Raw genomic sequence first — 26,000 nt, 5'->3', positions numbered from 1 at the left:
CCGCCCCTGCCCTGATGTAGTACGCATGCGCACTTTCCACTTCGCGGACTTGGGGCCTCCCACCGTTTCCCTCATGCTCAGCCCAATCGGGCATGCGCACTACTTGCCCTCCCGGGACTGTCTGGCTTTTCCCGCCCTTCACTGGCCTCCGGAGGAGGGTCAGAGTTCACGTCCCTCTCTTGGGATACCAGCTCGAAGCCGGGGCATGCGAGGACTAGTGGGTGGCGGACGTCCTTCCGGTCCTGAATCTTAAGGGGCAAAAGACACACTCTGGGACTATTAACTCAGCCGAGAGCTAGGAGGCGGGAAGAGGTTGTGTGGGCGGGGTCAAGGGTGAAAGGTCAGAGGGCTGCGAAGGGGGTGGAGCGAGCCGGAGGCGGATGGCGGCTGCGGCGGCTCATCGTCTTTGGCGGCAGAGGCGCTGAAGCGGGGACGCGGGTCGGGCGCGTCCGGCAGCGGGAGGAGAGCGGCGGCCGCTCCCAACATGCACAGCCTGGCGACGGCTGCGGTGAGTGGCCGGGCCGCCCGGCCTGGGCCCAGAACCCCTCCTCGGCCCTGCTTTCCGGCCTTCTCTCCTCGCTCCCTGCGTCGGGCTCGGAGTCGGGCTCCTCCTGCCCTCCTCGCGCGAGGCCCCGGCCCCTCGTCGCCGCGCTGGGCTGCGTGGGACCCGGCCCCCACGTTCCTCACCGGCCGGCGCTCGCGGCCTCTGGCGCCGCGTATCGCCTTCTCTCCCGGCCCGGGGCCTGGTCCGGCGCCCGGAGCGCCTTTTCGCGGCCCGGACAGGCCATTCATTGATTCACTGCGCTGACCGACAGTTTCGGCCTGCCGGTTTCGTGCTGGGCGTGGGCAGGGATGAGGGGAATGCCGTGGTCCCTCTGCCACGGCCGCGGTCGGGACGCACTGCCTAGGCGCATCGCAGCGGGAAGGAAATGGCTACTAGCTCAGACCGCTTGCGTTATAGATGGAAAAGCTGAGACCCGGAGAAGTGAATAATTATTACGTCTGACTTATGGTTCTACTGCGCTTACAACCGTTTTTCACACGTCTCATTTTACCAGCGCGATCTTTTACCAAGAAAAACGGATCGTGTAACTCACCTGTTTAAAGTCATCTTATGGCTTCTCTTTGCATGTAGATAAAATCCAGACTCCTTGCCATGGCCTACAAGGCGCTGCTTGTAGGATGTGGTCCTTACCCATGTTGAGTCTCATGTCACTTGCTCCGTAGGCTCTGGCTACAGGGACCGCTGTGCCATCCCTTCTGCCTGCACTTTTGCATTCCAGGGTGCACTTTCTGATCTCTATTTCTGGAATGCTCTTCTTACTCTCCCCGCCCCCCCCTTACTTACTTACACACAGACACACACAGCATGTGGATGTAACTGGCTCCTCTTCTCTCAAGTCTCAGCCTAAATCTCCCTAGAGTGGCCTTCCCTGACCACCCTATTTAAAGTAGTTTTGTAACCCCCAGCTTTTCTCTGTTAGAGTACTGTTTACAGCATTGATCCCAGTTTGTAATTTTTGTATTCTTTTATCTGTCTGTTGTCTGTCTCCCTCTTGATCCACGGGGATCATGTGGGTCCTGTTTATATGGTTACCCCGGTGCCAGGACGGTTCCTGGCACAAAGTAGGGGCTCAAATACTTTGCTGAATGAAGGGGTATAGATCAGGGAGGTCACTCCTGAGAGCACATAGCTGTAATGGGAAAACACGATCATATGATTTGAGGATAGTCTTCTGAATGCTCATCCTAATTTTTCTGTTTTACTAAGGTGAAGTGACTTAAGGAGAGAGTAGTATACTGAAATTGCATTACCAGGGAAAAGGACATACTAAATAGAAGACCAAAAAATTGCCTTAACTTTAAATATATAAAGTGAAAAAGAGAGCTGAGCATGACTAGGTTATAGAAAGCATTGTCATTTCCCAGGCCTGTGGCATCTCTGTGTCCTATCACCATGTTTCTAAGTGTTTGTAACTCTTCAAAGTGGAGAGGTACTTTTTATATCTCTCAATTAGGTAATTGCAATTTCCCCAGCTTTTTTATTTTTTCTAAGTAATACATGTAATTTGAGAAGAAGCAAGTCAGAAGATATGGTTGCTGCTCCTAGGGGAGTGGCAGGTTAAACAAAGGATTCTTCTAAGGTTGGCTTGTCCATCTTTCAAAATCTGATTGTCTTTTCCAGACTTTGATATCAAGCTGCTCCTTTCCCTGTGCCCCCGCAAACTCTCTACCTAGTCAATTCCCTTTATTTTCAATTGCTCCCTAATGCATCTTTTGAACAGCCGTTAAAGCTGTGGTTTATTACTTACAAGAAGTACTTGATACATGTTTTCTTCGATTAAATTTACAATGCTTTACATTTATTTAAAGTTTGAGCTTTTAGATATGCTGTTTGGACCACACAGAAACTCTGACAAGTTGCTTTGTACCACTTATTTACTAGAATATCTGGTTAGTGAGAAGACTGAAGCATAGAGAAGTTGAGCGACCTCTTTCCCAATCCTTCATGCCTTCCATTAGACGAAACTGTCTGTGTTATTCTGCTCTGGGTAAAGGAACTGTAATGGTGTATATCACTCACAAGAAATTGAGAAGAGTTAATAATACATGCAGCAGTGCCTGCAATAATCTAAGCCACTTGAGAAAATGCTCACTTTCTGCCTAATGATGAAAATTTTTATTTGTGTATACCTTTATCTCTTTTTAAGAATAACATCACTTCAGCTAGGGAGATAGTCTATCAAAGGACAGCGTGATCACATGTGAATGCAGGATGTATTCACTAGAGGGAGGAAGTTTCTTAAATTTTGACTCCTGAGTAGTATTTTATTATGCTAGAAATGTATAATATAGTAGACTCTTGTCATTCTTTACAGAATACATCCTAACATCATCATTGTTGCCACCATAGAATATAATTTCGTTCTCACATCTATTAAATAGGGACAGAGACACCACACAGGATTATTCTAAAAATTAAATAAGAATAACAAGGTGCTCAGTGGTTGGCTAGGTTCACTCATTGGTTAAATGACTTGCTCCCAGACTTCAGCCGTGGGATGCTAACTCCTGCCTCAGCAAAATAACAAATCACTTTGTTGTGGACCTTGGAGGTTGCTTCAGATTAACAGAGCTGCAAATCTTCACGTACCGTGGGTCTTCTGTAATGAATGTTATGCTGGTGATCTAAAAGAGCCAAAGGTAGGGCCGGCCCTGTGGCTTGGTGGTTAAGTGCGCGCGCTGCGATGCTGGTGGCCCGGGTTCGGATCCCGGGTGCGCATCGAGGCACCACTTCTCCGTTCATCCTGAGGCCGAGTCCCACATACAGCAACTAGAAGGATGTACAGCTACGACACACAACTATCCACTGGGGCTTTGGGGGGAAAAAATAAAATAAATAAAAAATAAATAAATAAATAAAAGAGCCAAAGGTAAACCTTTAGGAGATGCATGGGGTATGCGTTTTCTCTTTAATTTCCCCACTAACTTCCACTGGCAATTCTAACATCCTTAAACCCTTGTCTTTCCCTCTTTTTGCTTGAGGAAGATTGTTGCTAGCATCTGTGCCAGTCTTTCCGCCTAATGAGCAGCATCATTAGTCATTTTATATCTTTTTGTTGAAGCTGTACAAGACTCCCAGATGCCCTCCTCTTTGGCAAGTAAGAAGAATGTTGGGCACCCTGAAGGATCTGATTCAAACACTGGCTCATCCCATGTCTCCTGTTGAAGCTTTAAGCAAATTGCCTAACTTCTCTTTGCTTGTTCACTTCCACGTTTAAAAAGTTATTTTGTTTTCTTTTGTTTTTTTAAATTTTATTTATTTATTTATTTTCCCCCCCCAAAGCCCCAGTACATAGTTGTATGTCATAGTTGCACATCCTTCTAGTTGCTGTATGTGGGACGCGGCCTCAGCACAGCCGGGATCCGAACCCAGGCCACCAGCATTGGAGCGCACGCACTTAACCGCTAAGCCACGGGGCCGGCCCTAAAAAGTTATTTTGAAGAACATTCTGGCCCTTATTTTATAAAGATATGAAGATAATTAAGCTAATTTAATATTTCACTTTGGCACTACTTAGAAAATGTGTTTTCTTGGAATGTTATCATTATGTAGACACCCAAAGCCATATGTTGAGTCATCTCCAGACTTGGGAAAATAATCTCTATTTCAACCTAATTCCGTTCGTTCTTTATTGACTATCACATATTCCTTGTTAGGAAAACCAACAGCTATTTTGGCCCTTGTAATATAAAATTGTATTGATAGATTTGACTCTTCTGTTTAAGAAAGCCATCAACATCAATTTTATAATTTACTCAAAGGGGAATAAATCATATTTCTTTCCCATTTATGGATAAATGTAGGTCTTTTTTATTTAACTTCTAAATTTCTTTCTCCTTTTCGCATTAATTGTTCAGATCTTTCAGAGATAGATGACCAACTAGCAGTACCCTGTGTTTGTGACACTTGGAGTTAACCATTGGTGACTCACTTTGGTAAATGTCTTGCCTGTGTTAAGCTTTGTTGAAAGAAAAAAGTTACTTGAAATACATTTTCCATATACAAACCATTAAACAGAACAGAGGAGAGCAATTCCCTCCTAAATTTTGATAATACAACTGTTTTTTTAACACATCTGTTAAAGGACCACTGACTTTAAGCAGGATATAACTAAAAATATACAGTTATGTACAATAGAGTTCATTTCTAATCTTGGAAGTAAGTGTTGAGGATGATAGCAAATAGTCCAAATCAGACTTCTCATAAATGACTTTATGTTTCTGGGTATGTAATTGAACCCACAGTTTATCCAACTGTTAATGAGCTATATTATAATAGAATATTAAACTTAAAGTTTTGTATTGGGTTCTTAAGAAATAATTTCTTCAACTTGGAGGGATATTTGTGATTTCAATCCTGTAGACCAGGTGGGGCTCACTGATTCTAGAGAGAGGTAGACTAGAGTTTAAATCTCATTCCACCATACACTTGCTGTGTGAACTTGAGAATGTTAAACCTCCCCGAACCTGTTTCCTCTTAGAATTTTGAGAATAAAGGGAGGTAATCCACAGTGACTGTCACAGAGTATGTTCAATAAATATTATTTCCTATAAGTAGTTTCTAGAAAAGGCAAACCTAATCTGTAGTGGCAGAAAGCATATCCATGTTTGCCTAGGGCTGGGTGTGTGGTTTACTAAAAGGAGTACTAGAGACCTTGAGGGGGTAATGGAAATGGTCTATATCTTGATTCTGGTGGTAGTGTATAGATTTCTCAAAATTCATTGAAATGTACACTTAAAATGGGTGCACTTAAAAGTGTTATTGTCTGCAACTTATACCTCAATAAAATTGATTATTTTTAAAGAGCCACTTAGATTAGTCTCTCACTTAAAACTAAATAAAGTGATTTCCAAGATTTTAGAGTGAACTGAGACTTTGGTAATTATTTAATATAGTTCCTTCATTTTACCAGCGATAAAATTGAGGTTTGGAAAAGTAAATGACTTATCCTAGGTCACACATTTCTAGAAATGGCCACTTCTGACTCCCAATCCCTTGTGCATTACACTTATGTACTTGTGTAGCTACTTGCAAACTGAGGTCTCTCCTATTGTTTAACTTGATAAACAGATTTTTTCTTTTTTTTTTTTTTTTTTTTGTGAGGAAGATCAGCCCTGAGCTAACATCCATGCTCATCCTCCTTTTTGCTGAGGAAGACCAGCTCTGAGCTAACATCTACTACCAATCCTCCTCCTTTTGTTTTTTTCACCCCAAAGCCCCAGTAGATAGTTGCACGCCATAGCTGCACATCCTTCTAGTTGCTGTATGTGGGACGCGGCCTCAGCATGGCCGGAGAAGTGGTGCCTCAGTGCGCACCTGGGATCCGAACCCGGGTCACCAGTAGCGGAGCGCACACACTTAACCGGTAAGCCACGGGGCTGGCCGGATAAACAGATTCTTAATCCTGGGTCCATGGATGGGTTACAGGGGGTCTATGAATTCCCTGAAATTATGTGTAAATTTTGTTACACATAAGTTATGTGCAAAACAATGTGCAATTGTATATTTTTCTGAGGAATAGATGGTGGATTTCATTTGACTCAAGCACTGTTAACCTCTGCTCTTGTGGTAGGATCCTGCTGTTATTGCTAGTGTGTTTAAGTTAGGTAGTCTCCAGTAGGGAAGTCATCGATGAATTTGCTCATCTGCCACTGGACGGTGTGTGCTGCTGGGTTGAGTTCCTTATCAGCCACAGCCTCAGAAATGTGTTAGTAAATTATAAATTAAAAGAATTCTAGCTGTTGAACTGGGAATCTTTGGAAGTGATCTTTAGAGAATGGGAGGAGGAGGAAATCTGCCCACCGTCGTTTACTCATAGTTTCATCAGTTGTAGAATGAGGATAATAACCACATTGTTGTGATCAGTAAATGAAACCATATTAAAAAAAAAAAAGTACAATACAGTTCCCACTCTTCCGTCATCCACCCCACCCGCTCCTTCACTTCCCACTCCCTTTTAGGAAAGACATCAATTTTCAGATTCTAATATTTTTGTGGAAGGTGTGCCTAAATGATCTTTGGGACTTGGAAGGAGAGTAAGATACATTTTGAATTGTTATTACCGTCAAGACGTAGTGAGATGCTAGAGTTGTGCTTTGGAGTTTTATTCAGGGAGATGTCCAAAGTATTTTATCAATCGTCTGGTAATATAAATTAATATATTAATCAATACATAACTCAAAATGTAAAAATATTTTTCCTTTTATTCTCCAAAATAATTAAACTGCCGTGTGTGTTATAAAATTACTTGTTGATATATGTGGGGAGGGGTGTGCATATGTGTGTGTGTGTTGGTGGCTATCACTAGCTAAATTAAGGCCATCTGAGCCATGATTTGACATAGGGAACTAAACTATTTCACTGACTTTCCCATTAAAATGATGGTTATTAAGTGCCTTATAATCTCAGTAAGTAGAGAATTTCTCTTAACATCAATGATATTGTTTGTTCATGGTGCTGACTGTTTTTCAGAATAACTTTTGAATTTTTGTCTGAGATTTTTATATATTCGCTCTCTCTATTGTGTAGGTCACAGGAAATAGTTTTTTAGAAAGTCATCTTTAGATCAGACCTAATCTTTCAGGCAGGTGAGAAGCAGCACTAGCAAAGCAGTTAATGGGCCGGCCCCGTGGCTTGGTGGTTAAGTGAGCGCGCTCCACTGCTGGCGGCCCGGGTTCGGATCCCGGGCTCGCACCGACGCGCTGCTTCTCTGGCCATGCTGAGGCCGCGTCCCACATACAGCAACTAGAGGGATGTGCAGCTATGACACACAACTATCTACTGGGGCTTTGGGGGGAAAAAATAAATAAATAAAATCTTTAAAAAAAAAGCAGTTAAGAGTATGGACTCTGGGCCGGCCCCGTGGCTTAGCGGTTAAGTGCGCGTGCTCCGCTGCTGGCAGCCCGGGTTCTGATCCCGCGCGTGCACTGACCCACCACTTCTCCGGCCATGCTGAGGCTGAGTCCCACAGCAACTAGAAGGATGTGCAGCTATGACATACAACTATCTACTGGGGCTTTGGGGGAAAAAAATAAATAAATAAAATTATTTAAAAAAAAAAGAGTATGGACTCTGTTGCCAGACCGCCTGTGTTCAAATCCTGGCTTTGCTACTTAAGTTTTAAATAACTTCTCTGTTCCTCAGTTTCCTCGTCTATAAAATGAGGGTGCTATGGGGCCGGCCCGGTGGCTTAGCGGTTGGGTGTGCGCGCTCCGCTACTGGCGGCCTGGGTTTGGATCCCGGGCGCGCACCAACGCGCTGCTTCTCCGGCCATGCTGAGGCCGCGTCCCACATACATCAACTAGAAGGATGTGCAGCTATGACATACAGCTGTCTACTGGGCTTTGGGGAAGGAAAAAAACAGGAGGAGGATTGGCAATGGATGTTGGCTCAGAGCCGGTCTTCCTCAGCAAAAAGAGGAGGATTAGCACGGATGTTAGCTCAGGGCTGATCCTCCTCACAAAAAAAAAAAAAAATGAGGGTGGTGTGATAAGTATTTATTTAGGACAATGCCTGACAGAGTAGCATTATATATGTTAGCTTCCTCCCGTTTTTACTTTAAGAAATAACTGTTCATCCCATAACAAATAGGTATTCAGTGAGTTTAAACTAACTTTTGCTGCTAAATTGGGGGCAAAATTCAACAGGGATCATGAAAAGGAGGTCCCTACTCCAGATGTTTTCTGATACCAAGCTGCCCTCACTGCCTTCCCTTTGCTAGAATGGCTACAGAACCCATAGCTCCAAACTAGTGTCTGAGAGGGCCACATTACCACCCACCTGACATCCTGAGCTCTCTTAGAACCAAAGTCCCATGGAGGCTGCAGCTCCCACAAGTATCCTCAAAACTTGCAGTATTGCTGGCAGTAGGTGGCCATGGCCTTAGGGACCCAAGTAGGCACCAGGCATTGGCCCTCCAGAGTGCCAGCACCACTCCAGGGGCACCACGTCCTGGCTGGAGTCGAGCCAGCTCTGAAAACGGCATATGTGGATAGGGCCTGATGTTTGGCAGCCATGGTATGCTGACTTGTGGCTACTGGTGCAGCCTGGTGGTGTTTACACAGGGCTCCCCAGAGCAGAATGGGATACAGGGATGCCGGACACAAGTCACAGACTGGCTCTAGTGGGGGGTGAGGGAGTTTATTGATGGTGGTGTCTGGGTGACAGGACTTTGAAGAGAGTTGACCGGAATGAGTAATGACTAATCAGGATAGATAGTATATTGCTGGAGCAGTGTCTATGAGGCCCCCTTTAGTTACTGGATTGTAGGTCATCCAAGAGACTGTGGGCAGGAAACCCACAGCTAAAATTTTAGCCCTTGTTTCCACTGAGCTTTTAAGGTGATGTAATACTCTAAATAAACATACCCTATCTTCTGGTGGGAGTTACCTTTCCAAAAATAATTTTTAAGTTGAGGGCCTATCTGTAGCAGCATAGAAAGGGCAAGTGCTTGGACAAGACTGCTTTTGCTGTTGGGAGGGGGGAAAAAACTACTCGATTCCTTCTACATCATATGGTTGCTTTAAGATCCTGTGTTTCCTTGGGGAGCATGACGGGTGGCAGTTACAAAACAGCTTTTAACAGATTACTCAAAGGCACTTAAAGAAGACTTAAGCTGCATGGTATTTCAGTCCATTTAGCAGAACACCCTGTGGTTCATTCTGTCAAGCAAGTGAAATGATAAACATTAAGCTAAAAGCTTCCATTTATAGAAAGCTGTTGTTTGGCTTGGGTAGAGTAAATGTGAGTGCACCTCAAATCCATCTTAGACTTCATTCTGTTCTTCAACAAAGACAGTTGTCCTTTTTGTTCCCTATCTTTCCACCTGTGCAGTGGGTAGGTCATCATTGTATCACACTAAGAAGTAGTGGGAACATGTAAATAACTGAGAAGCTGTGTAATACAGTTCAAGAAAGCGTTGGAATATGCAACTTCATATTTGGGTGAATTGTGTGAGTTAATTCCTCTGAGCGTGAGTAATCTCCTCTGCAAGTGTAGATCCCTCTTTTCTGTCTACCCACCCTTTTATTCCTCATGGTGTGGTGGGAATTAAGTGAGAAAATGTTGGGCATAGGGATAGAAATTATGAATTTGTTAGGACTTGAGAGCTAGAAATAGCAATGGTAATCATTTTTCTAGTCTACCATCTTATTTTCCAGATAAGAATAATTAAGGGACTTAACCAACGTCACAAGGCCATTTGACAAGTGTGAAGAATTATAGAATAATAGAATTCTATAATAGAATTATCAAATAATAGAATTCTATGTAATAGAATTATAGAAATCCTCAATTTTTTTTAGAATATTGTGATTCTTTAGCACAATAGTGAAAGCATATTCTACGAGTCTGTTTATATGGTCCCTCCATGAGTAAGTAATGAATGATTCTCAAAGGGGTGGAAGTAGAGTATGTGTAAGAATCATTAGAAGGGGAGATTTTTCCAGGTTACATAGGTTTTCTGCTCCATGGAGGGGGATGCCGGAATTACTGGGGAAGGACCAGCAATGGGTGGGGAGGGTGTAACCTTATTCCTTTCAAAAACCATTACAGGCACATGGTAAAAAAAAAAAAATGTTTAAACTGTACAGAAGATTTTATTGTGTACGATGAAAAGTAAGTCTCCCATATAGGTTCCAACCTTAGAAGTAACTACTGTTAACAATTTCTTATGTGTCTTTCTAGAAATGTTGTATGTAAATATATAAGAACATATATGTGTTTATTAATGAAAGCATATCATGTATGCTGTTCTGCACTCCTTTGTTTTTTATCTAGTATCAGCCCATATAGAGCTATCTCTTTTAAAGGGCTACGTAGTATTCCGTATAAAGACGTACCCGTACGTATTTAATCAGTTCCTTATAGACAGATATTTGTTATTTCAAGTGTTCTGCTTTTAAAACAGTACAATAGTAAACATCCAAGTATACCTATAGGATAAATTCCTAAAGGTGGAATTACTATTAAATGTGTGCATTTTAGATTTTGATAGGTTGAATTAGTTTACATCAAGTGTATGTGTTTAGAAAAGCTCCCCTGGTATTTATGAAAAATATATTCCCTCCAAAGCACTACTGCAGAGTAAGACTTGGGTTGACGCTAATGAAATTCACCTGTTTACTTTGTTGTTTTCACTTGAAGCCTGTGCCTACTGCACTGGCTCAGGTGGATAGAGAAAAGATCTACCAGTGGATTAACGAGCTGTCCAGTCCCGAGACCAGAGAAAATGCTTTGTTGGAGCTGAGTAAGAAGCGGGAATCTGTTCCTGACCTTGCCCCCATGCTGTGGCATTCATTTGGTACTATTGCAGCACTTTTACAGGTGGGTATCTAGCCGCGAGTTGCAGTTCAGTCCTGTTCATCACACTTGTCTCTCTCTGCCTTTGTCCAAATGATTTTGAAGACTTTATAGTAGGATGAGTCTTTAAACGTTAGCATTTGTAAGAATCTGTTTTAGAAAAGTCCGAGGTGCTCTTTAAAACGCAAATTCTTGGATTTTACCCAAGAGATTTGATTTATTTAGTCTGAGGTTAAAAATCTGTGTTTCTGGGGGCTGGCGCCGTGGCACAGCGGTTAAGTGCATGCACTCCGCTGCTGGCGGCCCAGGTTCGGATCCCGGGTGCGCACCGACGCACTGCTCGTCAGGCCACGCTGTGGCGGCGTCCCATATAAAATGGAGGAAGATGGGCACGGATGTTAGCCCAGGGCCAGTCTTCCTCAGCAAAAAGAGGAGGATTGGCATGGATGTTAGCTCAGGGCTGATCTTGCTCAAAAAAAAAAAAAATCTGTGTTTCTAACAAGCACCTCCCCTGCTCCCAGGTGATTCTGGTGCAAGTGGTCCAAAAACTACACTTTGAGAAACATAGCTTTAGGAGTACTACAAGACAGTTCTACATGACAGGGGGGAGAAGGTGGAAAGTAAGGTGTAAGGACTGCGAGGTATATTCTGGGGAAAGAAAATGTTCAGGTAACGATATAACAGCTGTAGGATTAAAGGTGGGTACACTTGTACATTAAAGAATAAATAACTGAAGTTTGGTTCTGACCAGAATGGTCATTGGTGGGGAATAAATTGATATGGTATAGTCCTAAGATACTAAGCAAATAGAATGATCATCCTTTCAAGTATTGTCCAGAATTCCTAATAATTAGATTAATTTTTCACATCTGTTAAGTAAATTCACGTTCTATCCCTACTTCATGTAGCCAAGAACCTGATCTTTCTTAAAGGAACATTTTCTATGTCAACTTTTACAATTAAAATAAATGGGATTGTGTTCAGCAAACCATCACCTTTTGACAGAGAGTACATATATTCACTGCCGTTTGTACATATCCTACGTGTGGACTCATGTTCTTATCTTGCCCTTTATGCAGTTGCTACCTGACAAACTCGAATTTCGTTATGAATCACTATTGTTGATTTACAGACACTGTCTGGCCATCACTGTCCAATCACTGTAACTAAAGGCAAGGTGTGACAAATGGGAGGGATTATAATGTCAGAGTCCCTTGAGTGAAAGCCTCAACAGATGCAGGATATAAGAGGAAGTGTAGGTGACCACAGTTGCCTCCATAGAAATCTTCCTAGAGACACGTGTAGAAATGCCTCAGCTAGTCTCTGTCAAGTACATTTGTGATGAAAGGATAGGAGCATTGTTTGTTTATTTCTGCTCCCTCTCTGATGGTTCAGTTCTTATAGGGTATGTGGAATTAAGAGGTTTTTGGTTTTTTTTTAAGTTTTTTGCCTTGATACCATGAGAATTAATTTGATAATAAGTTATTCCTTGTTCATCTGGTGGTGGTTTCTGTTTTTTAGGAAATTGTAAATATTTATCCATCTATCAACCCACCCACCTTGACGGCACACCAGTCTAACAGAGTTTGCAATGCTCTGGCATTACTGCAGTGTGTGGCATCACACCCAGAAACCAGGTAAATGGTTTGGATGAGTCTGTTGGGGAGGTTTATTTTGAATATGGTCTTAAACTTTTTCTGAATGATGAGAGGGGGAGCATGCAGTAGGGCACATGTGTATAGATGTGGGTCCTCAGGATTCTCATTTACTTTTTTTTTTTTCCCTGAAGAGTTTCTGGTCTCTAATTCACCAAATTTTAGTATAGTAACAGTATAGTATTGTTTAACATGTTCTTTTATATTACTTTTTTTTCCCTTTTTTTGTTGTGGTAAAATATGCGTAACATAAAATTTACCATTTTTAAGCATACAGTTGAGTAGTATTAAATACATTTATAATGTGCAACCATCACCACCATCCATCTCCGTAACCCTTTTCATCTTATAAAACTGAAACTCTATACCCATTAAACAACAACTCCCCATTCCCCCAGCCGTTGGCCACCACCGTTCTACTTTTTGTCTCTGTGAATTTGACAACTCTGAGTACCTCGTGTAAGTGGAAACATACAGTATTTGTCTTTTTGTGATTGGCTTCTTTCACTTAGCATAATATCCTTAAGATTTATCCATACTGTAGCATAATTCAGAATTTCCTTCCTTTTTAAGGCTGAATAGTATTCCATTGTCTCATTTACTTTTTACCCACTCATAGCAATGAACTTTAAAGGAGTGTTGTTCACATCTCAGGAAAGGTCAGAAATACAGCCACTTCTCCCTCCTGAATCCATGGTAGGCATCACTATGCCGTATGTGAGGCACAGTGCATGGCATTTAGTAGGAGATCAGTAAATATTTGAACCCAGCACCTTTTCCCACTGAACCCAGATTTGGCTTCAGAATCTTTCTTAACACAGGATTCGACTAGGCAACCTCTGTAATAGATGAGATTTGGCATGCAAGTTGAGACGTTTTTGCCTGCTATATCTGACAAACTAAGAAAAGGGAAATCCTGTTCAGGAATCTGCTTTGTGACTTTTCTGGCCCTAAGGCACTTAATAGTTGTTTTATTAAAGCCTGTCCTCTCTTTGTCAAGTTTCCTTATAAAATCTGAGTGCTAGGTTGTCACTGACCTTTCAGAGCTTTAGAAAAGTTACCAAGAAAATTATTTTTAAACACTTAGGAAAAATGCAAGAGTACTATGAGTGTTAAAAATTTGGGGTGTTGGTTCTCCTACAAGGATGTAACTTATTTATAAATAATATAAAGTAATAGGCTGATTCCATATTAGTTGCCTGATATATTAGCTGTAGATGTTTTTAGAAAGCTTAGTGTATCTGAAATGCTCTAACAAAAAAAAAGCATGTGCATTTAAGCATAGCAGATAAACCTGCAGATAAAGCTGATAATGGCTGTATTGTTTTGTTGTCTTGATTTATAAGGTTTTGTCTGACTATACCTGTGAATATTATTATTCAGTCGTAAATTAGGTGAGGGACAGCATCTAGGAGAATCTCTTGTACACTTAATTGCATTTTATGACCTATTATTTACAATCTGCAGTTGGATATTTTATCAGTTTTTAAGGTACTTGGTGCTGATTATAGGGAAAATCATGTATTCTCTTAACCATTGGCCTAGACTAGGATTTTTTAACCTTGACCCCCAATGACATTTTGAGCTGGATAAGTCTTTGTAGTGCGAGGGGGCTGTCCTGTGCATTATAGGATGTTTAGCAGCATCCCTGGCCTCTGTGCACTGGATGCCAATACATGCCCTCAATTGTAACAACCAAAAATATCTCCAGACATTGCCACGTGTCCCCTAGGGGGCAGAATCACCCCAATTGAGAACCACTGGTCTAGACTAACGACCAATAACAGTCTTTCCTAAAGATTCCTTGGTAAGGCAGCGTTAGAGGCCTTACAGAATTAACCTGGACGTTTGAATGTTCAGAATCCTTAGAAAATAACTCTGGGCTCTGAATGTGATTATTTTTTTTTCCAGGTCAGCATTTCTTGCAGCACACATCCCACTTTTTTTGTACCCCTTTTTGCACACTGTCAGCAAAACGCGCCCCTTTGAATATCTTCGGCTAACCAGTCTTGGAGTTATTGGTAAGTTATTAGGGTTGTTTTGCAAGCCTGAAATCCTCATTCATAATAGTGGTCTTAACTTAGGTGTTTTGTCTTGCCTTTTATGGCTTTGATTCACCAATTGCTCATTTTTGTCTTTGAGGTTGAGTCTGTTTTCACTAATAGTGAGTGTCAGGAGCATGATATCTCTTACCAAGTACCATTCTGAGTGTTGTTAATAAGGCTGTGAGGCCCAGTGTTTGGGGTTAAATTCAGCATATATGTAGAAATGTGTACTGGAATTGTAGGGAGAGTCAAGAATAAGGACTTCAGTTAACAAGTAAAGAGTATTATTACAGGAAGAAGAATTTGAGTTTGTTGTTTTGTTTGTTTTTCTCACTTCTAAGCTGTTCTCCCGTAACTCCAGGGGTTTACCTTCAATTTCACCGAGTTAGATTTTTGCATGCACAAGGTAGTGTTTCCATATATATTTACTATGAGAGATGTGTCTAAAGTACTTCTTACTTAAGAGAACAATATATCAGCTATTTCAAATCTCAGACTCCCGGGTAGTAAAGAACTATCTTTGGATTTGTGAAATGTAAATACATTCAAGAACATTTCTTTCCCAAATCACCCTTCCTTTTTCCAATGTCTTTTTCTCATAGTTTCTGCTTATGTGGTGAACAAACAATAAGAACATTGATAATACAAACTTTGTTTTGTTGTTATTGTTTTTATGTTCAACCTATGTTCACATCCTTAATGATTATAAACCATAAATCAGGAAGTATAATTTAAAAGTTTGGTATTTCTAAGACATATTTCTCAAAGACATTTTATTTCTACTTTTAAGAAGTAACTGTTATATACTCCTCCCAAATGGTACTCTAATTAGAAACTTTTTCCCAACATATTCTTTTCTGCTTTTAAGCTATAAAAATTTCTCATGTAGGATTTAAAACATCAACATGATTCCAGCCAAAAGAAAATATTTATATCCTTAATTCTGATTCAAATCATCCTACTTCTGTTGGTTTTTTGACTACTGTGGTTGGATGATGCATTTGTGAGATGTTAGGATAAAGTTAACAGTGGGGGGATGAAAAAAATGCTTGGACGGTATTAAGCCAAATGTCCACTCTTGTGTATATTTTCTGAAACTCAATTTCTGCAAGTCAGTTGAGAGAACAAGCAGAAGAATCTTTGGGCCTAAACTTTTTGCTTACAATTCAAGGATTATCAGACAAGTTTGAATATAAGTGAAATGATACAGAAGATAAATTAGAAAATATGAAACTGAATAAAAATAAAAACACAACATATCAAAATTTGTAGGATGCAGCTAAAGCAGGGCTTTGAGGGAAATTTGTAGCATTAAATGCTTATACTAGAAAGGGAGAGAAATCTTCAATCAATGATCTAAGCTTTCACTTTAAGAAACTAGACAAAGGAGTAAATTAAGCCAAAGCAAGTGGAAGGAAATAATGAAGAATAGAGATCAATAAAAATGAGAACAGAAAAACAATAGATAAAATCAATGAGGGGCCAGCCCGGTGGTGCAAGTGGTTAAGTGTGCGCACCGCTGCGGCGGCCCGGGGTTCACCGGTTTGGATCCCGGGCGTGCACCAACGCACCACTTGTTAAGCCGTGCTGTGGCGGCGTCCCATATAAAGTAGAGGAAGATGGGCACAGATGTTAGCCCAGGGCCAGTCTTCCTCAGCAAAAAAGAGGAGGATTGGCATTGGATGTTAGCTCCAGGCTGGTCCTCCTCACACACACACAAAAAATAGATAAAATTAATGAAACCAAAAGCTGATTTTTTTTTGAGATATAATTGACATATAACATTGTATTAGTTTTACATGTACAATGTAGTGATTTGATATATGTATATATTGCAAGATGATTACCATAGTAAGTTTAGTTAACATGTATCACCACACATAGTTACAAAATTTTCTTTCCTGTGAAGACAGTTTTTAAGATCTACTCTCTTAACAACTTTTAAATATACAATACAATATTGTTAATATAGTCACCAGGTTGTACATTACATCCCCAGGATTTATTTATCTTATAACTTGAAGTTTATACCTTTTGACCTACCCATTTCACCCACCCCCAATTTTTTATTGAAAAAATTCAATAAAGTTAAGACACCTCTAACCAGACAGACTGAGAAAAAAAAGAGAAGACACAAATTACAAATATCAGGAATAAAAGGAGATATGTTATAACAGACTGTACAGACATTGAAAGGATAATAAGGGAATACTGCTAATAACTAGGCCTGTAAATTTGACAACTTAGGTAAAATGGACAAATTCCTTGAAAGATACAGTCTGCCAAAGCACACTAAAGAAAAAATAGATAAGCTAAATATCTATTTTTTATAGATAAGATAGATATATAGGTAATATATTTAGATAAGCTAAATATCTAAGCTAAATAGTCTTACATCTAAATAAATAGTTTTTGTAGTTAAAAATCTTCTAACATAGAAAACTCCAGGCCCAGAGGGTTTCACTGACGAATTCTACCCAAAATTTGAAGAAGAAATATTACCAATTTTCTAAAACTTTTCCAGAACATAGATAGGAGGTTTCTTAACTGTTGGTGAGGCCAGCATTACTCTGATAATAAAAGCAGAAAAAGAAATTATGAGAAAAGAAAACTATAGGCCAGTATCCCTCATGAACATAACATGTAGAAATTCTCAACAAAATGCTAACAAATCAAATCCAACAATATATAAAAAGGATCATCATGACCAAGTGGGGTTTATCCTGGGAATTCATGCTGGTTCAGCTTTCAAAAATCAGTCAATATGATTGACCATATCAACAGACCAAAGAAGAAAAATCATATGATTATTTCTGTAGTTCAAAAAAAGCCTTTCACAGAATTCAGCATCCATTCCTAAGAAAAACTCCAGCAAAGTGGAAATAGAGGGGCCTTTCTCAACCTGATATAGTACAAAAAACAAAAACAGAAAACCATGGTTAAGATCATAGTTAATGTGAAAAACTGAATGTTGTCCCCGTAAGAATGAGAACAAGGCAAGGATGTTCATTTTCACCACTCCTGTTCAATCCTGGATATCCTAGCCAGTGCAATAAAGCAAGAGAAAAAATAAAGGGCATACAAATTAGACAGGAAAAAATAAGACTGTCTGTTCAGACAACATGATTAACTACATAGAAAAATCTTGAAGAATCTACCCCAAAAAAGCTACTAGAACTAATGAATTTAGCAGGATATAAGGTTAGTATGCAAAAATCAATCCTATTTTTATGTGCTAGCAATAAACAATTAGAAACTGAAATTTTAAAAACCTACCATGTATAATATCACCAAAAGATGTGAAAACCTTGAGTGTAGATCTTAGAAAATATGTATAAGATCTGTAGCTAAAAACGACAGAACCATGATGGAAGAAATCAAAGAAGACCTAAATGAATGCAGAGAGATACCATATTCATTAATTGATTCATTAATTGATTCATTAATATCAGTGATTTATTATAGTTGAGATGTCAGTTCTCTCTGACTGATCTATAGATGTAGAGCAATTCCAACAAAATCTCAGCAGGATTTTTTTTTTAAGAAATCTACAAGCTGATCCTAAAATTTATCTGGAAAGGCAAGTGAACTAGAATATCCAGACATTTTTTAAAAGAAGGAAGGACAAAGTTGGAAGACATACACTACTTGATTTTCAGACCTACTAGAAAACTACAGTAGTTAAGACAGTGTAGTATTGGAGAAAAGACAGACTTGTAGATCAGTGGAGCAGAATGGAGAGTCCAGAAATAGACCCACACAAATATGGTCAATTGATTTTTAACAAAGGTGCAAAGACAATTTAGTGGAGAAAGGATAGTCTTTTCAATAAATCGTGTTAGAGCAATTAGATCTCCATATGTAAAATAATGAACCACAATCCATACTTTGTACTCTATAAAAAAATAAGCTCAAAGTGGATTTTAGACCTACATGTAAAATCTAAATGAAATAGTAATTTGACAACTGCTGTAGGGCATGTTAGTAAATTATGGTATGTGCTGTCTGCTGTGGGGTTTAGAGGTATAGCATTTGTAGATTGCCAATTCTGGTTAAAGCAAATGATGTTCCTTACTCTCTCCTAAAGTCTACCAGGAATGATAGAAAAATGATTTAGAAGGCTAAACTGCTGCTGACTATATGATGGGCTTGGTACCTGATCTTTTAGTGTTGACTGGTAATAGTCAGCCTTTGCGTTTCTTCCTCTTTTTTTTTTACATGAGTTTGTATCTGATTCTCTGACATAGAAACCACAGTTTGTGTTATATGTTATTTAAATTCCACAACTAGTTGGATGAACAATTTTAATTGGAAACCCTGACTCTGAAATAATTTTGTTTGTCCATATTTTCTTTAGGGGCCCTGGTGAAAACAGATGAGCAGGAAGTAATCAACTTTTTATTGACAACAGAAATTATCCCTCTGTGTTTGCGCATTATGGAATCTGGAAGTGAACTTTCTAAAACGGTATGTGCTTTTAACTTAATTAGAGTCTACATTGTGTTGACCCTTAGGCTACTTCTTTATGGTCCTGGGATCATTTTCTCCTTCCCTTCAAGATTTCTGAAACTTTTATTGATATTTTTTTCTCTTTTGAATAAAAATGGTTATAAATTGATCGTTAAAAAACCCAGACCCCCTAGAAGAATATCAAGTTAAACACTAAATTTTTCTGTGTTTTCTCTGAACCCCCCTCTCACTCCACATATGTATTATTCCAGACATTTTTTCTGCATAATCAAGTGTATGTATATTTGAGCTTCTGCCTACCTTGCATTTAACCATGAATGACAACATGACTAGGTATAAAATTCTTATCTCATTTTTCCATCTCAGAATTCTGTTGCCAGAGCCCTGTTGTCTTCTGGTATTGAATGTTGTAGTGAAATCTTGGGCCAGCCTAGTTTTTCTTTTTGTTGGTGACCTTGCCTTTACTGTGTGGGTATCTATGAGTTTCTTTTATTATTTTTAAGTTCATTTGATAATCTTATATGGGATCTTTTTCTGGAAGAACATACTCCTTGTGTCTATTTTTTTTTAATTTTCATAGTTTTCAATTTGTCCTGGCCTCTTGCTTCAGCAACATTAGTTGTGCTGTATTGTCTCTCTTTCATCTCTTTTTTTCCCCTCTCTAATCACTTTTTATTTTTTTATTTCATGTGTGATTTTTCTCAAGCCTATATTTTTCCATGTTGCTGACTATTTTTAGCAACATCCAACCTCTGCTTTTAAAGTATGCTTAGTCAGGGCCGGCCCCGTGGCTTAGAGGTTAAGTGCTCACGCTCCACTGCTGGCGGCCCGGGTTCGGATCCCGGGTGCGCACCGACACGCTGCTTCTCCGGCCATGCTGAGGCCGCACCCCACGTACAGCGACTGGAAGGATGTGCAGCTGTGGCATACAACTATCTACTGGGGCTTTGGGGGAAAAAATAAATAAATAAAATTATAAAAATAAATAAATAAAAATAAAAAAGTATGCTTAGTCACATTGAATAATTTTTAATTCAATGAATGTTTATTACTGAGTTGGATATAAACAGGTGTCATGATTTAAAAATTTTTTATTTTGAATATGCAATACATAAAGTAAAAAATTCAAATAGTATAAATAAGTATACAAATAAAAGTAAATCTACCTCAGTCTCTCAGTTCTCCCTAGTGGTAACCAGTGTTACCACTTTCTTGTATCCTTCCAGAAATATTCCATATATATATGTACCAGTTTAATTTTATATCTGTTTTTTCCCCTAGTCTCTGCCCTCTCACTTCTCCTGTCTTTTCAGCTCTTCTTTGAATTCTTTTTTTTTTTTTTTTACAGTCCATGTTCTCTTCAATTTGTTTGAAAATGTAAATAATTATTACTTGTTACCTCTTCTTGGGGATGTCTCTGCAAAAGTTTCCATGTGGGGGCAGTTCTAGCCAAGACTGCTATTTGTTTAAAAATAATGATGGAAAGAGGTGGTATGAGCTGATGCTGGCAGCTTTTAAGTCAAGTGTTTTACCTCTGATTACCTCTGAATGGGTCCACCCATCTAGGGTATGTGTGTTGGGAGGTATTTATGCCTCTGTCTTCAGTTTTTGCTTCAACATACAAAGGATAAGTGACATGTGATCTATGTTTATGCTTTTCTTCTCTTTTCTTCCCTAATTTTAGTTCTTTTTATTAATTTCAGTGGATTTCTGGGACAGGATTGGAATGGGTACAACTGTACTCTGTCATCTTTTATTAGTAGTTGCCTATGAATAGATTTTTCAAGTTGGCTTCTTATGGCTAGGGCAGAAAAAGACCCATTTCTTCTTTTGTGACATCTCTTCCTCTTCCAGGCCCTCCCCCGCCCCAATCTAATGATCCCTCCCCTATTTACATTCCTTGCCCATTACTAGTATTAATCCATCCTTAATTTGTATAGGTTCCCATTGGCCTTTATGCTTCAGCTGGAATACTTCTCATATCCTGCCTTTTATGGTTAGTAGTCAGTTCCTGGCTCGTCTTTCTTCCTTTGCTGCATGCAAACAGGGACCTTTTCGTGTTCACTTTTTATGTACAATACTTAGCCTAACACCTTGCCATAGTAGGCACCCAGTAAAGCAGAGGTTCTCAATCAGGGCTGTGTGACATGATCACCTGTGAAATGTTTTAGTAATATAGATGTCCAGGTTCCATCTCTGACTTACTGAATCATTCTTCAGGGTGGTACAATCTGGACATTTGTGTTTGTTAAAAAATCCCCCTTGGTGATTGTATAACTTATTTTGGAAAGCTGTCTGGCAGTACTCAGTATAAACATAAGCCTCCCCTATGACCCAGCAGTCTCACTCCTAGGTATATACCCAGGAAAAAGGAGCTCTCATGTACATCAAAACATATACAAGAATGTTTATAGCATTTTTATTCATAAAGGATAAGTAAATTATAGTAAAGTCACAAAATAAACAGTAAGTAAGAAAAATGAACTGCTGATATATACAACATGCAACAGACGTTATGTTGAGTCAAGAAGCCAGGCACATGTGAGTTCATACTGGATGATTCCATTTACGTGAAATTCAAGCACAGGCGAAACCAATCAATGGGGATAACTCAGAATAGTGGTTACCTGTCAGAAAGGATATTGACTGGGAAAAGACACAAGGGAATCTTCTGGGGTGCTGGAAATATCTGGTTGTGCTTCACAAATGTGTACATAGGTAAAAATTCATCAAGATGCACTTAAGATTAGTGCACTTTACACATTTTACTGTGTATATGTTTGTGTTAGTTTCCTGTTGCTGCTGTAACAGATGGCCACAAGCTTGGTGGCGTAAAACAACACAAATTTCTTCTCTTCCAGTTCTGGAAGCCAGAAACTAAATAAATTTCACCAAGCTAAAGCCAGGGTGCCGGCAGGGTGAGCTTCCCTCTGGAGGCCTATTTTCCTTGCCTTTTCTAGCTCCTGGAATTGCATTCTTTGGCTCATGCCCCACCTCCTCTCTCTTCAAAGCCAGCAGTGTAGCATGTTCAGATCTCTCTCTGTTTCTGTCACAGTGCCTTCTCAATGGTCAAATCTCCCTCCACTTCCCTCTTATAACGACACTTTCAAGTACATTTAAGGCCCACTTGGATGATCCAGCGTAATTAATCTCCCCCAAGGTCCTTAGCTTATACTGCAAAGTCCCTTTGGGCATATAAGGTAGCATTCACAGAGTTTGGTGATTAGGACCTGGATATCTGGGTGCCATTATTTAGCCAACCACAATGTTATACCATAGTAAAACAAAATAAATAATTGCCATGGTTGGTTCCAACGAGCAGCCAAGGAAGAGATTGTTATAATAATTGTTTGACATAAATTAAACTGATATTTTTTTCTGAGGTCACATTGGTTTATTACATTATATAAATTTCAGGTGTACATCATATTTCGGCTTCTGTATAGACTACATCATGTTCACCACCAAAAGTCTAGTTGCCATCCGTCACCATACCCATGTGCCTCTTTACCCTTTTCACCCTCCCTGTGGATATTGTTTATTACTGTTGGGACAGTTTTTGAACGGAGGCTTAAAAATTTTATTTCTTAAAGATCATTTAAGAATAGGAAAAGCTAGGGCTGGCCCCGTGGCCTAATGGTTAAATTCAGTGTGCTCCGCTTTGGCGGCCTAGGTTTGGTTCCTGGGTGCAGACCGACACCACTCGTCGGCAGCCATGCCGTGGCGGTGACCCACATACAAAACAGGAAGATTGGCACAGATGTTAGCTCAGGGCGATTCTTCCTCACCAAAAAAAAAAGATGTTAAAAAAAAAAAAGAATAGGAAAAGCCTTACTTACTGCATTTGGAAGAGATAAAGCATAGCTGAATCTCTGAAATCATCTTGGCCTATGGAAAAGAGAAGATACACTATATTCAAACTAGGTTTGGATCTCAACTCTGTGACTTCGTATCTTTGTCACTTAGGTCCTTAACCTGGCAAGTAAGTTATTGATTAGCAGTTAAAACTGACACATAGTAGGTTTCCAATAACTGAGAAATTCTCTCCATTTTTGAGAATCTGATAATTACCATAACCGACCCTTTTATGTAAATTGAGAATAACAATGGTACCTACCTCCTGGGTTTATTGTGAAAATAAGGCATGTTATGCCTTTAGGAAAAATTCTGACACATAGTAAGTGTTCAATATGGTAATATTTGATATTAATTTTTTTGTACTATGCATATCTCGTTGACTAAGTTGTATATAATGCAAGGGTCTCTGCTTAATTTTCTGACTCATGGTTATTCCTGAGAGATGAATGGACAGTTGGAAAACAAGTCTGAGCAACATTTTGGACTCCTTAATTTTGTTTTACTCCAGGTTGCCACATTCATCCTCCAGAAGATCCTCTTAGATGACACTGGTTTGGCTTACATCTGTCAGACATATGAGCGGTTCTCCCATGTGGCCATGATCTTGGTAAGTTTTTTCATCTACCCCCTTTGCAACTGCTTCTGATCACATAGCTTAGTCCCTTTGCAGTTGACACTGAGAAGCTTCAGTCTTCCAGCTAGAAATAACTACCCTGGGACTTTGTAGAATGATTCTTGCAATATCTGATTTTTGCTGTTAACTAGGATTATTTTGTCTTTTGTGTGCTTTTTCCTACCCCACCCCATTTTGGGGGAAACAGGGTAAGATGGTCCTGCAGCTATCCAAAGAGCCTTCCGCCCGTCTGCTGAAGCATGTAGTGAGATGTTACCTTAGACTCTCAGATAATCCCAGGTAAACATTTACAGGATTTATAAGACTTTAGAGAAATACTCTGCTGATTGGTTGCCCCATCTCGTGGCATAGCTCCTATGTCTTTAGGACAGGGAAGAGATATAACTATATTTAGTTTGTCTGAGACAGAACTTGATTTATTCCTTTTGAAATCAGAAGTACTGAATTAAAAAATCCATCAGAGTTGTATCTCCCCATTGTAACTCTGTTCCCTACTCTAAAATTCCAGAGAGTCCAGACAGTTCCAAGGGAACTTGATGATACATTACTCCTGTGGTTTGAGCTTTTTATTGCTACTCCAGGCGGTCAGAAAGAGAAGTATATTTTCAAAGATCTCTAAGAAAAGAACAGAGCCCACAGGGCTCTTGAATTATATTTCCAATTCTCTCTTTGATTCCTGTAAAGTCCTTGAGCTAATTACTTTATCTTCCTGTGTTCGTAATCTTTCTGCCAGAAATCATACACTGTAGATATAATGCATTTTAGAAATGTTTGACCTTTTGCATTGTAAATCCATAATTCATACTAAAAGCCACTTGCTCAGATTCTGCTAAACCACATAATGGGGTGATTTCTGTGTTCCTAGGAATGGGGGTAACATGATTTAATGTGAACTCAGCCTTCTGCCACTGAGGTTATTCAAGTCCTGGCTATTTCTTCGACCATTTTGTCCTGTTCTTCAGTGGTTCCTGTTTTCACTAAGTTTGAGAATATGTTTGTTTAAAATTATATTTGTACAGAGAAACTAGTCTGAGTACAAAAGCCACAGGTTTGTTTAAAACAGTCTTATAAATAGTTAACATTTACTTTTTTGAGGTTTTCAGATTTGACTTTCTAATGATCATCTTTTGAAGAAAATGAAACATTTAAAAGTTTTCTTGATAATGTTGCTACCATAGTTTTGTTTTTACTGCTTATCTCTTATTAGGGATTTTAACTATAAAACTGAAGCAGTTTTTAGAAAGATAATTTATATTAGTTTAGAATTAAAGTTCTTTAATTTATCATATTTTGAAGCAGGTCATATCCCTGTTAATGTACTGATTTAGGAAATGTTTCATTTACTATAATCCATATATTTCTAACATGAGTATATTGACTATATTTACTGTAATAAGTCAGAAAGCAATTTGAATTGAAGTAAACTATTGCACCGTTTTATTCCATTTTGTTTTGTCATGAAATTCTACATTGGGGCCTTGTTCTGAAAATGTTTGCAGACTACAGATCCTGGTGATCTCTGAGCCTATGCCTAATATAAGCTCTAAGGAATTTTAATGGCTTCTTAAAGTAACTTGACAGAGCTGTAGATTCCCAGGATTCTGTATATTTATGTCTAAGAAAGGGGCTCTTCCCTGTCCCCCAAATGTGAGTTTCTTTGTTGGTCTCCCTGGTTGGTTGGTTTGTTTCTGATGTAGGGCACGTGAAGCGCTCAGGCAGTGCCTCCCTGACCAGCTGAAGGACACGACTTTCGCCCAGGTGCTAAAAGATGACACCACCACGAAACGCTGGCTTGCACAACTGGTGAAGAACCTGCAAGAGGGCCAGGTCACCGATCCCCGGGGTATCCCCCTGCCCCCTCAGTGATCCTCCCCTGTCCCCTCCCACTACTCCCCCAAGTTGGGGAAGGGAGGGGGAACCTACGAGGAAAACAGCTCAGGTTTTATCGCCGACTGGGAATAGACAACCTCATTGCTGAACTGCACTGGAGAAGAGGGGCCAGGGACCCCCGCTGAGGTGTATGAGCTGCCATCTCGGGCTGCCTTGAAGACCTGGGCTTCCTCTGCTACTCCCAGGAAATGGGCTCCTGACAGCAGTCCGCCACCACAGCCCCAGGAGGGTGTCAACACCAGCAAATGCTGTATTTGCAGCATGCCAAGATGACCCTTCTCCCCGCCCTCTACTTAGCCGCTGGCAGGGAGGGGAGACAGTGGTGACAGCAGCAGCACTCTAGGCATGGTGAACGCCTGGGACCAAGCCATGTGGCGTTTTTTATTTTGCCTTCCTAGAAGACTCAAGATGTGTCTCTTCATTCTCTCTCTCAGTATTTGTTTACTTTGGTTTTTTGTTTTTAATCTCAGAGAGAGGTGTGTTTAGTGGACACAAGCTGTAATATTCAGCAAAACTTTGTCAATTGGCACTGTTTACAAGTCTGTTAGCTGCATAAGCTCAATAAAAAGTTGGTCTGGGCATTA

The 26,000-nt window shown here is 39.9% G+C and overlaps 1 protein-coding gene across 1 annotated transcript; it reads left to right on the top strand.

Moving 5' to 3' along the window:
• The first annotated feature begins 143 nt into the window (after positions 1-143).
• Positions 144-26,000, top strand: CNOT9 (CCR4-NOT transcription complex subunit 9). The gene is made up of 8 exons (XM_004427554.3): positions 144-508; positions 10,709-10,888; positions 12,386-12,501; positions 14,431-14,540; positions 18,922-19,031; positions 23,401-23,499; positions 23,714-23,805; positions 25,224-26,000. Exons 1-8 carry the CDS (start codon positions 485-487, stop codon positions 25,390-25,392), a joined length of 900 nt encoding a protein of 299 aa, XP_004427611.1. The 5' UTR covers positions 144-484; the 3' UTR covers positions 25,393-26,000.

Source organism: Ceratotherium simum, chromosome 37 (assembly GCF_057802395.1).
Source record: "Ceratotherium simum simum isolate JZ-2026a chromosome 37, ASM5780239v1, whole genome shotgun sequence".
Lineage (NCBI taxonomy): Eukaryota > Metazoa > Chordata > Mammalia > Perissodactyla > Rhinocerotidae > Ceratotherium > Ceratotherium simum.
This window is presented reverse-complemented; position numbering and strand designations above follow the sequence as displayed.